This window comes from Mesoplodon mirus (genome assembly GCF_964341445.2).
Source record: "Mesoplodon mirus genome assembly, chromosome: 8".
NCBI classification, from domain to species: Eukaryota; Metazoa; Chordata; class Mammalia; order Artiodactyla; family Ziphiidae; genus Mesoplodon; species Mesoplodon mirus.
The window spans coordinates 52,210,921-52,225,155 of record NC_138984.1 but is presented as its reverse complement, the minus strand read 5'-3'; the positions used below and the strand labels follow the sequence as shown (position 1 = coordinate 52,225,155).

The window sequence follows — 14,235 nt, the reverse complement described above, 5'->3', positions numbered from 1 at the left end:
TGCCCTCCCGCTACCCCCAGGGCACCCAGAGAAAGCTCTTTGTCAGGTCTGCTGTCTGCAGTGGAGGCCTTGGGGGAGGGGTACAAAGTGCTCCCTGTGGACGGTGGGCCAGGATCCCCAGGTAGACACAGCAGGGCAGGTGGATGCCCCACCTGGAATAGCCCTCACCCGCCGCAGGCTCCCAGCAAGTTCCGGCCCCTCTCTCCACGCAGCTCCCTGGACTGGCCTCTGGAGGATATGGTTCCCGGTGGCAGGAAGGTGGAGGGGTTCGCCTTTGCTAACCCATGTCACCTGTATTGAGGTGAAAGTGGGTTGGAAGGCTCCGCCAGGTGTGAACCTGGGGAAGCGAGTGGGGAAGTTTGGCTCTCCAGGGGGCCCCAGACCACACCCTGAAGTTCAGGGGTAAATCCTCCGCTTCTCGGGGGGCTGTCTCCCCAGAGCTCTAGCCTCAGGCCCGCCTCGGCGGGGAGGCCCCCAGAGCCTGGGCAGCGGTGGCTTCCTCTCTCCCTCGGGACGGCCCAGCCCTGCCGGTGGGAGTCCATGACTTAAGGCCATGTGCATGCCTTCCCCTCCCCCCTCCCTCCATCTGTTAACTCAGTATTTAACGCAGCAATCGAGTCCCCGAGAAGGGCCAGCCCCTGTGCTGGGACTTGGAGCGGAGCAAGGAGAGACACAAAACTCCTGTCCTTACGCGGACATTTCTGGTGGGAAAGAGGGGGATGTCGGCAAAAAGAAAAATGGTAAAAATGTCCTGTTACGGAGAGCGGAGCCACGGGGAACCGCGAAGCAGCAGCAAGGGTGCCGGTAGGAGGGTGTGGCTGGGGGAGGGAGGGGCGGCCTTAGGGGCTCTGAGTCCAGGCCGGGGAGGCCCCAGGACGAGGGGTCCGGCCGGCGGAGGCCTGGAGGGGAGGCTGGGGCTGGCGGCCGCAGGTGGCGGCGTGGCCGGAACGGGGGGACGAGGAGGAAAGGGCTGGTCAGCGCAGGACTCGCCCGCCGTGAAGAGTCTGGATGGTTTTCAGAACCGGGCTGCAGTTCGCTACAGAGGTCTGGCTGCCGCGAGGGGAATCATGGAGAGGATGGGGGATGCGGGCAGGAGGGGCAGCGGGGAGGGGGTAGACTGGGGGTGGGTTTGGGGGGGTGACAGTTGGCAAGAATGACTTGATGTGTGGACGAGATTCGGGATGTGAGAAAAGTCCAGGCTGGGCTCCTAGATGTTTGGCTTTAGCAGCTAGGTGGACGGGGGCGCTGTTCACAGAGAGGGTGGCCGGAGGGTGATCGTTGGGAGGCTGCAGTTTTTGCTCTGTGTTCAGTTTGAGATGCTTCTATGTCTGCAGCTGAGGGGAAAGGGCAGGACGAAGGAGAGCTAGGGAGATACTGGTTTATGGGATGGAGGTGAGAACCTGGCCAGAGAATATAGGCGGAGGAAGTGTTCAGGGGACTAAGCCAGGCATGCAGATGGGCTCGAGGAGGAGAGTCTAGCAAAGGGGACTGAGAAGGACCAGCTAGAGTGCAAAGAGGGAAAGCAGCAGAGTGCAGCGTACGATGAGGACGAGGCGTTAACCATGGCCTGTGGCAGCCAGGAGCCATCAAGGACCAGGGCAGCACTGGGGGGAGGGAGGGACCTGAGTGGGACAGGGTGGAGAGTGGGAGGTGTGATGGGGTAGCCAGCTCTCCAGGGAGTTTTGCGAAGGGCGGTAGTGAATGGGGATCGTGGTGGGTCAAGGAAGGAGGTGGGTGATGATGCTAAGACTTATCCCGGTGGGAGTGACCCAGGAGAGGGAGAAGAAATTCAAGAGCAAAGCCCTTCAGTGGACAGGGATGAAGGCACCAGTCTTCCATAGGAATGGCAATAACAGGAGAAGCAGCCGAGTATGTGAGGGCAGCAGGCATAGGTGGGCAGTGAACTTGGTGCTGGGAAGATGAGGTGTTGGTGTCTGAATCTATGTGCTCTAAGAAGTACCAGGCCGAGTCCTCAGCTGAGACCTGGAGTGGGGAGATGATGGAGATTTGAGGGGAGAGAAGAGGGTGTGATGTAAACAGGCAATCAGAGATGTCCTTGTAGGCCCAGCTTCATCTCGGTCCCATTGTTGAGGGGCAGCCTGTTGAGGTCTACCCCGTGGATCCTGAGAAAGGGCTTGGCCTAAGTCATCTCTACCCTATACTCTTCTTCCTCTCCTCATTTAGAACACCCCACACCCCTGCAGAGGTGCAGCCCACAGTGAATGCATTTAAGGTTATTCAGCAGAAGCATGGCACCTTTACCCAGGTGGAGTTGCCAGGGAACGGAGCAGGCCTGCTGTCGGAGAGGTTACTGGCCTGCATGGGCAGCTGCCAGGGGACCACCAGGCAGCGTGGACCTGCAGGTGCTCTCAGGCCCCAGTTTTGCTGGGGCAGGCAAAGAGCCTTGTGGCTCACAGCACAGCGAGACCCCAGGAGCCCCTCTGAACCATTCCTTTCCCATGTGGCCTTGGAAAACCCACAGGTAGACTGGAAGTGCGATGCCTCAGTCATGGGGACCCACTGAGGTGACATGTGTGAAAGGAGACGGTGATCAACGTCTGTTAGCTCCAGTTCTGGTTGGATTGCCCTTTCTGCAACCAGGTAGCTAATCCTAGTCTTTGCATTTCCTTCCCGGAGAGTGAAAAATCCTTGGGTGACTTAGGAGACATGGCAGAGAAAGAACATGGGTTCAGGTAGAATCCCGGCCCTGCATCCTCTCAACCTGTCTAACCCGTCAGTTTATTAAACCTCACTCACTCTGCTCAGCTTCGTTTTCTCATTGGTAAAACGAGGGTGATAATCTGACTTCACAGAGTTGAGACGATCCCAGCTCTGTACTTGCCCAGCAGACACTGGACAGATGTGAGTCACTGACGATTGAATGTCCCCTGTGTGTTTGGCAGGCCTGGTGCCCCTGCCCCTCTGGAGACCTGTGTTCCTGGGGCATGGGAGGAAGACATGAACCATACACAGGCTGTCACTTGGGCATGGTGGCCGGCAGGGGATGGACGGTGAGGGTGACAGCTCCATCCAGGGAGGCCTCTGGTGACATGTGAGCAGAGACTTGTCAAACCATGTGGGTGTCTGAGGTGGTGGCTATCACCCGAGAAGTGCTTCTGGAACATCCCTTCCAGTACACGTTCCAGGATGCAGAGGCATGCCTGGCGTTTGGGTAGTTTTCCTGGCGGCTAAGCAAGTTCACTGGGCACTGCCCTCAGCCCCTCTCTGCTTCTCTTCCAGGGTTTAACTCCCTCGTGGGGGCCGTGATGGGCTTCTCCATTCTTCTGAGCGCTGAGGTGTTCAAGCACAACTCGGCGGTCTGGTACCTGGATGGCAGCATCGGAGTGCTGATCGGCCTCACCATATTCGCCTACGGGATCAAGTAAGTGCTGTTTCCTCTTTGCTCTCTGGGCGGCCACGGGGGCTATGTTCCCCACCCCTGACAATCATGTCTTGTACCTGTGACCCTCCTGCCCCCCGGGGGAAGTCAGGAGACTGGAAAAGCCTCCTGCAGCCGTCACATACTCTGGTGAGGCAAGGTCTTGGACCAGGGGCCTAGGCTTTCAGTCACAAAGGGTCCGCTTTTGTCTGCTGTCTTTCTAGTTCACTGAATGGTCCTCCCTTTCTAACCCTTCGTGCCTAAAGATTTGTGCCCCTTTCGTTCTCTATAGTGAGGGTCGTGATGATGCACCAGGGAGGCGTTTGTGGGGTGGGGGTTTCCTCACCCTTAAAGTCCCCTCTGCCATGTGCTATACAGATGCCAGGACCTCACACTTAGAGAACTTTTTACAAAAGGGACTCGGTGCAGAAGGGCTCCACGTAGAGTTGGTTCTAGCCCAGCCTGAGGCCTCTCACTGAAGAAGTGCCCAGCAGGCATCGCTGGCTCTGCATCCAGCATCTAGGCTGGAGTCAGCCTTTGAAAAGAGAAGTTTCTCAAAGGTGCTGAGCTTTTAAATGTTAACATGCCTCCTCTCTCCCACTACGATGGCTATAATGAAAGAGAGAGACAGTAAGAGTTGGTGAGAATGTGGAGAAATCGGAACCTCCGTATCTTGCCCGTGGGAATGTAAATTGTTCAGCCGCTTTGGGGATAGTTTAGCAGTTCCTCAAAATGTTAAACACAGAGCCGCCATTTGGCCCAGCATTCCCACCCTTTGGTATATACTCCAGCGAAACGAAAACTCACATCCACGCAAACACCTATGCATGAACATTCATAGTGGCATTATTCACAGTGGACAAAAAAGTAGAGACAACTCGTATGCCCAACGTATGCGAGTTTTAAAGAACCCAAACGTCCATTAACTGATGAATGGATAAATAAAATGTGGTAGAGCTATGCAGTGGAGTATTTATTCAGCCATAAAAAGAATGAAATACCAATTCATGCTACTGATAGATGGATGAACCTCGAAAACACGCCCAACGAAAGAAACCAGTTACCAGAGGCTACATCTTGAATGATTCCACTTATAGGAACTACCCCCAACAGGCAAACCCATGGAGACTGACAGTACGTTAGTGGTTGTCAGGGGGATGGGGTGGGGAGTGACCGCTAGAGGGCATGGGGTTTCTTTTGGGGGGCGATGAAAATGTTCTGGAATTAGGTGGGTGTGATGGTTGCCTGTACTAAGAACCGCTGAATTGTAGGAATTCTATAGGGTGTGAATTATATTTATAAAAAAAGAAACAGAAAGCCCCCATCTGTTTCCCAAGTGCTCAAGCCCAGGGCTGCGGAGGGTCTGTGTTGGGGTGACCGGCCTTTCTCTTTGCAGGCTTCTCATCGACATGGTGCCCAGGGTGAGGCAGACGCGCCACTACGAGATGTTTGAGTGAAGGTGGCCGGGGCCGGCTGCCCTGCATCCGCATGAGGACTGTCAGGACCACCAGAGGTTTCCATGCAGGCAGACGGTACTGATGCTTAACTGAACGTTCACTTTCTTTGTGCTCACGGGAACCAGGTCTCCCCAGCAGGTCGGACTGCACTGCTTCCCTGCACCGCCCCCGCCAAACACCGCAGGACCATGAGCACGGAGCAGGACCCCGTCTCCGGCGGGAGGACTGACCTTTGCCATCTTCTGCAGTAAAAAGGTTCGTGTGGGGAGGATACGATGTCTGCTTGGTGGAATGCCTCTGTGGTGCTCCCAGCCTCAAATGGAGAGCAGCTCCCCAGACCCACCTCCTCGGTCCTCCACGTGGGCCCGGAGTCTCCTGGAAGATTTTAAGAGAAGACCGTACCCTTTGGTCCCTCACCCCTTTACCACTTCCTAATTTCTGTCCGTGTATTTCATTCATTTCATACTGTTTTACTAATCCTCAATCTAAACACCAGATGTGTTCTAAAGGAGGAGACCATTCTATTTTTAAAGTGCTTCGTGATAGATGTGTGAGCCTTTGCATGGTCGAACTCAGCCCCTGACCCTTCCTTGTACGTTCAGGACCCGAACGTACGTGTAAACACAGGATCCCTTTTGGAGAGGTATGAAACTACAGTCTATTTGTAATAAATAATTATATAATCTATCCATATATGTATCTGTATGCTGTGTGAAGTGGTAATGGTACATTACAGTCTGTTCACGTCGTAAGGAACAAGCTGTTCTCGGTTTATGCAGCGTTAGGCGTAGATTCTGTTAAAGACACACACACAGAGACTGTCTCCCCAGACGCCACATTCTGTACCTCTAGCACTGCTGCTTGTCCGGGCGACGGTGACCAATAAACCTTGACCTGTTTTGTACGGTATGGGGAGGTGGAGGTTGTCACTGCTGTGGGTGAAGCATGGGGTGTCGGGGCGGGAGGGGGAATCAGGCTCACGCCCCGCTCAGGGAGGGGAAGAGAGAGAGTAGCCACATACGTCCATGTGGTGGTGCCTGGAGTTGACCCGCCTCCCCCGCCCCCCAGCTACCTTAGGCCGGGGAAGGGGAGGTGGTGGGGTCCTTTCTAGGAGGTCGCTGACCTTGGAGAGAAAGGCATGCTGAAAGCATCCGATTAAACCAACGGCATTTTGAGGCATATTCTATGGGCTGTTAGTTACCATGTTGCACAGAAAAGATGGACACGGTCCAGGTCTGGGAAACGCAAGATTCAATAGGTTTCTTTTCTGCAGGTTTTCTCCCTGTATTTACTGTTTAATATAGTTCCCATTGTGGCAGCTATGCCATGGCATCCCCCAAACTTAGGCACTCAAGTTATGCTCACCTTCCTTGGGGACGTGTGTTCCATCAAACATGCCGGCTGTCTCCCATGGTGTCTCTGCTCTGGGCAGCGACCAGAAGGTTCACCAGCTTCGGAGAGGCTGCACCACGGCCCTCCACCACCCCCACAACAAGCCCCTGGTGGGAGCATGAACTTGAACTTCCTTGTTCCCAGGGCCTGTGCCTAACCACACTGAGCCCTGGGGTCAAAGTGCTCTTTCTGAAGTGGGGAAACATGTTCCAGGTCTAATAAGCCCTCCGATAGCCTAAGGGCTATCTATCTTGCTAGCACATCCTTCAAGATTTTTAAACATTTGATGTTAGTACAGTTACCTACAAAACAAACAAACAACAGTCTACTTGCAAACTCAGTTCCCTTCTAGGTGAGCGGAGGGCAGGGAGAGTGCTCGGCAATTAGTACTGGTGGGTGTGATGATACAAGGGAAAGGGGGTTCCATAGTGAGCCCCCACCTCCCCAATCCCTTAAACCTACCTGCCTATCAGCATTTTTGGCAGTGTACCTGCGAACGGTGAAACGCCGTCAGTGGCTGCCACCGCTGGGGGATGCAGCTGGACGGGGTCCTGCTGGCGCCCTGGTACCCACCCGCCCCGCCCCCAAATCACTTCCATCTGTCACACAAGAAAAGTTTATTGAAAAATAAAGTTCTCCCTAGTTTTCTCTACAACAGTGGAAAACAAAGCAGTGCTCTCTACGCCGGTACAGTACATTTGACAGCAACGCCTTATTTGCAGAACCCCGCACTACTTAACCCCAGAAGTGAACAGTAGAAAATGGTTGTACCAGGAGCTGGCTGAAGACATAGATGCGAATGGCCATTAGCTTACAGACACCAAGGCTGTGACAGCAACTACAGCAGAAAGGACGTCACCATCTCCTTTGGCATAGACTGTTCCGCTCTTGTTCGTTCTGTTCATACCTGGGCAGGCCGGTGAGCAAAGGCGTCCCACATCTGCTCCATCTCAGCTGTGCCAGAGGTGGCTGCCTCTGCTAGGTTCCTGGCTGGCTGGCCCAGGGAGCCCTCCAGGACCGCAAAGGCTCTGAGCCTCCAGGATTACCCTTGCCCCACCACGGACCCAGACGGGGCCCTGCCCGACGCACGAGCGCACGGCTGCCCTTGCGTCCCTTTGTCATGCCTCACCGGATGCAGGGGGCTGGGGGGTAATCTGCAGGCTCCACAAGATCTGGGAAAAATAGATGAAATGATGCTTTGAAGAAGGTAAATCCCAATCTTAAATGACTGCTGATTCAGCTGAAGAGAATCCAAAGGATCTGAAAAAGACACCAGACCCCAACATATTCCTCCATTTTCCACAAATGCAATCTATGCAGAATAGGGCCAAAATAGGAGAGGAGATAAAACTCTAAACCTATCCAAGGAAGCAAGAGGCTGAAACCCCGCCCCCCCCCCAAAAAAAAGCGAACTGACATTCAGGTGATCTGGGAAAACATCATTAAGCTCCGAGCAGCCTCTTGGAGCTCTGAAAACGCCCCCGCCACCCCCATAGAATAACCTTTAATGTGAGAGAAACGTGACAACTAACCAGCCTGGGAGTCTGATCCTCTTGGGCTGGACAGTGCAGGAGCCACCCTGGCCAGCAGGGGGCGCCAAAAGGGGCTTCCTGGGGAGCGATTAAGTTCAATTGGTCATTCCCTTCCCCTTCAATAAAAAACAGAAACGCCTCTATCATTGCATTTCAGAGGAAGATGGGTAACTTTAAGGGGACAGTCTGTCAGAGAATTCAATTTCCAGCTCACCACGTTCTGCAAGGAAAAACCCTGGAAGGGTCCAGAAGATAAGAGTGGGGTGCGGTCCAGCATGTGGCCAGAGGTCACCCTCTTATGTTCAGTTCTTGCGGCCCAGTTCCATCTGGGGCTGAAGTCAGGCATATTTTCCAGTCAGTGCATTTTAACCAGCAGGGTGGACACAGGACTCGGGTATCTTCCACCACTACGTCCTACAACATTCCATCAACTTGGGAGTATTCTCCCATAGGTATTACTTTTGAATCAAGGATAGGAAATGAGCTCAGCTCTTTTTTTCCTCGAATATTATGAAAGGCGAATAACAATATTTAACATTTACTAGGGCTTACTCTATGCCAGACACTGCTAAACACTGCTAATTCACTGCTAAACTGAATCCTCACAAAAACCCTAAGTGCTAAGAAAGCTAGGGTAGTTTTTTTCTGCATCAGACACTAGACAGCTAATTTGGCCTTTTGCTGTAAAAACTTGGTTTTCCATTTTTTTGTTGAAGCCCACAAGAAGGAAAGGACCCCGCCCTCTGCTTTAGGACATTCCTACCTTCCTAAGGAAGACTGCATCTCCACATCCATCCACCTCTGCACATGACGGTGCTCTGCAGCCCCAGAGGGATGGACGGGGTTAGAATGAAGCCAGTGTGGAAGTGAAAATAGTTTTCAATAAATAAAACATTCCAGGCTTGGGAGAGTAACACAACAGAGCCTGTCGTTAACAGACCTTTTTTTTTAAATCAAGAATTGGGGGGGCATGGGAGAGGGTGGCAATGTCCCCATTAAATACACAATCTAGGTAAACCACCTCGGAGAACGGGGTGGCCTGCCTTGGTCTGGTCTAAAAAGCACAAATCCACCCATAAACAGAAGAGTTTCTGTCTACCTGGTCACACTCGTGGCTTCACTACCAGTGAGCTGCACTGGGGCACCCCAAAGTGAGCTTACCGGGAAGCTGAGTAGTCACTTTTAGCGAACCCCACGTTTGCCAAAGAAACAAAAAAAGGGGGTGCGTATTTCTTCCCCTTCATCCTGCTAACCAGATGAAGTGGTTTGGGGCCAGTGCTTCCATGAGTTCAGCAGGGCCTGCTTCCCTTCAGTGCAGCCCCTCAGGTAGGGCTGGTCTTCTGCTGCGGCCAGACCTCACCAAGCTCCCGGGGTGGCACGTGGCAACCAGCAGTCCCCAAACAAACCCAAAGACCTGGCTGAGCAGCCTGGGAACCTATGGGCTGGCCTGGAGGAAGTCAGACCTTTTCTTGGGGGTTCTCATGGCTTCACGGGGGTGTATGTGCCCCTACACTGTGGCCCAGGGGGGGCTTGGAGGGCATTTCCGGCGCCCAGCCTGAGTTGCCCTCAGTGATGCCAGGGCACGTCCTATCTCCAAGCTGGAGGAGTCTGCTAGCTTCCTTCAACAAAACCCAGATTCCAAAAACCAACCCCACATTCCAAAAACCAACCCCAAAGAAAAGTGAAAAGGCACCTCAGAAAAAATAAATATCACCAAAGAAATATCTCCAAACATAACAGCAAAACACACAAAAAGTAAACTATAAGCAGTGACAAAACCCAACCTAAGCAAAAATGCAAAAAGCTTCTCCAATTGTACGTGTGCAAATCGAATTACATACAAGAAATAAATGAGGTGTTTACTGGCATGAGAAAAGTGTTTCCCCTTTCAGGAACTTTTATTCCCGAAAGTCTTTACATTTCAAAGGAAAGCTTTCTCTCCTTTAATAAATTAAATGTTTTCCCTCGAGTTTTTTTTTTAAGAACTTAGGATCACAGTGGAGGAAAAAAAAAAAACACCCAAATCTTTTAGGAAAAAAATGACGAAAACTAAAGACCAGGCAAGAAATGAGAGATGCTCAGAGCACAAGAAGACACTAATCCTGATTGGGGATTTCTCTCCCTGTGGAATTGTCATCAATTACCAATTAATTGGTTTAGGATTCTATGAAGATCGGCATTGGCAAAACCATCGAAGGCTCCCAGCCCACACTCTGAGAGGTGCCTTCCTCTCCCAGGGCAGGCAGGAATCGCACCCCTTCCTGCGCAGGGCAGATGGAGGTCCCTATCCCAATGTCCTCTTGGGTCGCTGACCAGACTGGGGCCACGTGTGTGGAGGCCTGAGAGCCAGTATACATTCAGTGTCGCTGCCTCTGTTCATAATGCCCTCAAGAACTGGAGTGTGGGTTTCTTTGCCCCAGGAGCAGCAGCCCTGCGGGCAGAGAGCTCTGGCTTACTTCCATTACTGGAAATGGGGGGAAGCCACAGGAATCTTCAAATGGGGGAGGTGCTCTCCTGGCTGCCTGACCTGAGAGTCCTGATGTGGAGAAGAGGAATTCTCCAGAAGGCGGAGAGTCCCTGAGCTCAGGGGCAGCCAGCAAACAATCCCTGCAGCTTCTGGAACACAAGCCCGGCACAGAATCTTTCTGAGAACAGGGCTTTCCAACTTCCTTGCTCCTGGGCTGGCTGTAACAGCTCTCTCTTGCAAAATGGCTTTATCTGGCAGAGTGGAAAACTGGTCTCAGTCCGCCTGCTCCCCCTGCTGGTCAAACACTGGCACTCACGTCCTCAGCAGTGAAAGCTCCCAGAAGAGCCCAGAAGAGGGCAGCACCGGCCCAGGAATTGCAGGTCTGGGCCCTCAAGCCAATTGCCACTAGCGAGGCTGCAGCCAGGAGTCCCATCTGTAGGGAAAAGCAGTTCCCCACAGCAGGGATGGCAGTTGTTTCCTCCCACTGTAGGAAACCGCCCTTGCAAAGCTTCAAAGCACCCAGGCACTCGCACCCTACATCCTTGTTGCTGTTCTCAGCCAGGTTGTGACGGGCGGGCCCCTGCATCCACGCTCAGAGCAGAGAGACCTCCCCGCCAGCATTCTCCCTGGCACATGTGGGCCACCCATGGGGTCGGGGAGACCCTGGCTGCCCTCCCTCCCTCCCTCCATTCTCTAAGGTGGGAGGTGCAATTAAGACCCACGGAGGGTCTAAGAAAGGCTGGCTGTGCGCTTTATATTAAATTTACACCCAAGAAGAATCTAGAAGCAGGCGGAATCTAACTTCCCATAACTCAAGTCTCCACACTCCCTCTGGTCCTCAGAAAGCAGAATTCTAACTTTAACCTCACATCCCAAAGGCCCACCCAGGCCATTAGCCTTGCCCAGCTGCTCTGCTCGGCGACCAAGGCACTCGGAAGCATGAGTGAGGGGGCTGGACGGATCACGGGATAGCTCATAAGGGGGACATTCCGCCAGAGATAGAAGAGGGCTCTCTCTTACCAGTACGGAGATGCCAGGGGCATCGCAGAAACACACACGCTTACACGCACAGCACTGAAGCCCGGGGTGGAGGTGTGCAGGACCAGGGAACTCACACAAAAGCGGGGGGTGGGGGTGTCTCCGCGGTTTGGTCCAACCTGCCAAGCGGCTCACCCCGCCCTGTTCCCCACAAATATTTGTGCCTGGAGTAAAAGCCAGCATCATATTCCTACCCCTTGCAAGCCGCACCCACACTCACAGGTGAGTGGCCAGGACACTGCACATGCATCCTGGCCTGCAAGTTCACCAAGAGCCCCATTCCCTGGACTTCAGTGACATCAGACATTAGAGGGAATACAACACAAGCCCATCCATCTAGAACCCAGCTCCGGTGGTGCTCCTGGTTCTTAGGGACCAGCTTCACTCCTGTCCAAATCTCAGCTCGAGGACGACTCTCTTAAGGGGGAAAGAGCACGGCCTCCAAGAGCTCCAAGGGTAGCTCTTTTCATCCGAACCAGAAATTACAGCCAAGGTTGTATGTGGGTGTGGGTGCGGGTGCGGGTGCTGGTGCGAGTGTGTTTTCGGCTGGGGATGGGGTAGGACGGAGAAAAGGAGCCTCTCGCTGCAAAGCAGCCCATCTTTGGTCCCTGTGGGCTCTCTGGACCACACAGGCATATCCCCGCACGCCAGGGGCTGCCTGTGCCCTAGCTGCCGTGTGGCAAGCACACAAGATTTGTTCTGTTCTGCCACCATCCACTTCGAGGAGCTAGGTCCCCATAGCTGCCCTTAAGCATGCCATCAACCCCACAGTGCACCCTGCCCGAAGCAGACAGTAGTAATATTATAGTGAAGGTGGATGGCCAACAGAGGAAAATCGAAGAAGTTACAAGACACGTGATCAATCCCTCTCTGCCCTCCCCAGCTCCCCCTCCCTCCCTCCCAAATAAATAAGTTAATGGGTTTAGGAATGTTCCCATATGAAGTTCTTCCCAACTAGCTCAATTCCTCCTCTGGTTTTGTTTCACTTAAATGAATCTTGAAATTCTCTTTCTACCCTGGAGCAGCTGCACAGACAGTCTCCCTACAGTAGCTCCTCCAAAATTAAAAATGAATTTGTGCCAGGGAGAAGCCAGGCTCCCGGCCTGATGTCGACTCTCGTTTTGTTTTGGTGAGAACTCCGCTGTGATGCTCCGACCACAGCGGGAGCAATACCAAGTGGAGACCTCCCGCCCAAAGAGTTCAGGCTCTGGCGAGAGTCCCCGAATGATTTCTGCCCACCCACCGGCCTTGCCCGGATGGGGCTGGAGCCACTGTCTTCCCCAGGAGAGTGCATGCGGGGACGAGCCGGTGGCTGCTAGAGACAGTCTTTACAGAGAGCCACCTGGCCCTTGATGAAGTCCCGGCAGGGGCAGATCCTCCGGTGCCTGGGGTGGGCGCCGGCACAGCTGAACAGCAGGAGGTCACCTTGAAACACACAGTGCTTGTTCTTGGGGTCGAAGGAGGGCACCACGATGTCCTTGGCCATCTCAAAGCTTTGGCAGGTCACCTCGTACCTTGTGGGGGAAGAGAAAGGGGTTAGAGATGCAGGGGTCGTCCTCATCCCTGCCTCCTGTCCACCGTCCGAGGCGTGGGTAGCTTGTTCGGGGCTCCTGCAGTAGAAATGAAACGTCAGCCAGCCTCTGACGCAGCCATTCTCTCACCTCTGGAAATCCAGGCTCGAGAAAGGCATGCGTGTGCCTGGACACGTGCGTGGGGCTATGTGTTCAAGGCTGCTTAGCAAAGCACTGTCTGTAATGGAGAAAAACTGGAAATAACCTGAATACTCAGCAAGTGGGAAATGGCTGAATCAACTATGGTTCATCTGTACCATCAGAGTTACATGCAGCCCTTGACAAAGGAGAGGTGGAAATGCGAGCATTAGCATGAGAGCTGTCCTCGAGTAAGTGTACGGACGGGGGGGGGGGGGAGAGAGAAAGAGAGAGAGAGAGAGAGAGAGAGAGAGAGAGAGAGAGAGTGTGTGTGTGTGTGTGTGTGTGTGTCAGAGAGAGAGACAGAGAGAGAGATGGGGGAGAGGAAGAGAGATGGAGGGAGAGAAGTCATGAAAGACTACACACTAAAGACTTAACAATGTTTACTTCTGAGGAGTGAGACTGGGGGAAAGATATGCATTATTTACATGTTTTTTTAAAACTATATTTAATTTTCGCAATTAATGGCTTAAAGATACCCGTTATGTGGCCTTAGTCCCCACTGGACAGCAGTCAGACGGTCTCATGGGGAAGGTGCCGTCCTGGACCTGAGTCACTGGACCTTGGATGACAGTGGCAATAGTAACACCCCCGCCCCAGCCCCGTCCCCAGCTGCAGGTTTCTGGGTGCGCAGAGCAGGGACTGAATCATCCCAGGTCTGTGTTCTTGCCCCTGTGCCATAGTCTCCCAACAGGTGAATTTTCTGTGGGCTGGAGACCCCTGTGGCTTTGCTTTCTCAGCCTGGGACCACTGCCTGGCGGGGGGTGAAGGAGAACCGGATGTTTCTGTTTCCAACAGTGTTGGCCTCATTTCAAAGAAGAGCCACATAAGTTCTCCTCTTACCTGGGGTACCTGGGTCCTACCCACCTTGTCCCCTGTACCCCACACGGCTGGTGGGGACCAGTTCAGAGAAGGTGGTATAGCAGGGCCAGACAGATCTGGGTTTGAGTCCTGGCTTCATCTCTTATGAGCTGTGTGGCCCTGGACCAATGACTGAGCCTCTCTGTGGCTCAGTTTCCTCTTCTGTGAAAAGGGGATGAAGAATCCTTACCTCACAGGGAAGGTCCAGGGATTAAATTAATGCTTATAGAGCAGCTGGCAGAGTCTCGCTCTGGGAAGTATTCAACACGCGAGAACTACCACGATTACCATCATCACCCTGCCCCGGCAGACGCTGGCTGGGCTATGCCACCTTCCTCCCTTGCCCAACAGTGAGAATTTACACACATGCCAACCATCTCTGTTTTGCTTTGTTCACGGA

At 53.3% G+C, this 14,235-nt stretch overlaps 2 protein-coding genes across 6 annotated transcripts in view; one reads left to right on the top strand and one right to left on the bottom strand.

Moving 5' to 3' along the window:
- TMEM163 (transmembrane protein 163) overlaps positions 1-5,724 on the top strand; it is a gene marked incomplete at its 5' end in the record, with an annotated part of 251,711 nt that extends 245,987 nt beyond the window's left edge. The window contains 2 exons of the mRNA XM_082631364.1: positions 3,241-3,382; positions 4,776-5,724. Coding sequence (XP_082487490.1) covers positions 3,241-3,382; positions 4,776-4,836 — 203 coding nt within the window. The 3' untranslated portion in view covers positions 4,837-5,724. The remainder of the gene's footprint in view (positions 1-3,240; positions 3,383-4,775) is intronic.
- Positions 5,725-6,830: 1,106 nt separating this feature from the next.
- The window catches only part of MGAT5 (alpha-1,6-mannosylglycoprotein 6-beta-N-acetylglucosaminyltransferase), a 374,340-nt gene continuing 366,935 nt past the window's right edge, over positions 6,831-14,235 (bottom strand). For all 5 annotated transcript variants that reach the window (XM_082631527.1, XM_082631526.1, XM_082631528.1 and 2 more), the window contains one exon: positions 6,831-12,779. In XM_082631527.1, coding sequence (XP_082487653.1) covers positions 12,581-12,779 — 199 coding nt within the window. In that variant the 3' untranslated portion in view covers positions 6,831-12,580. The remainder of the gene's footprint in view (positions 12,780-14,235) is intronic.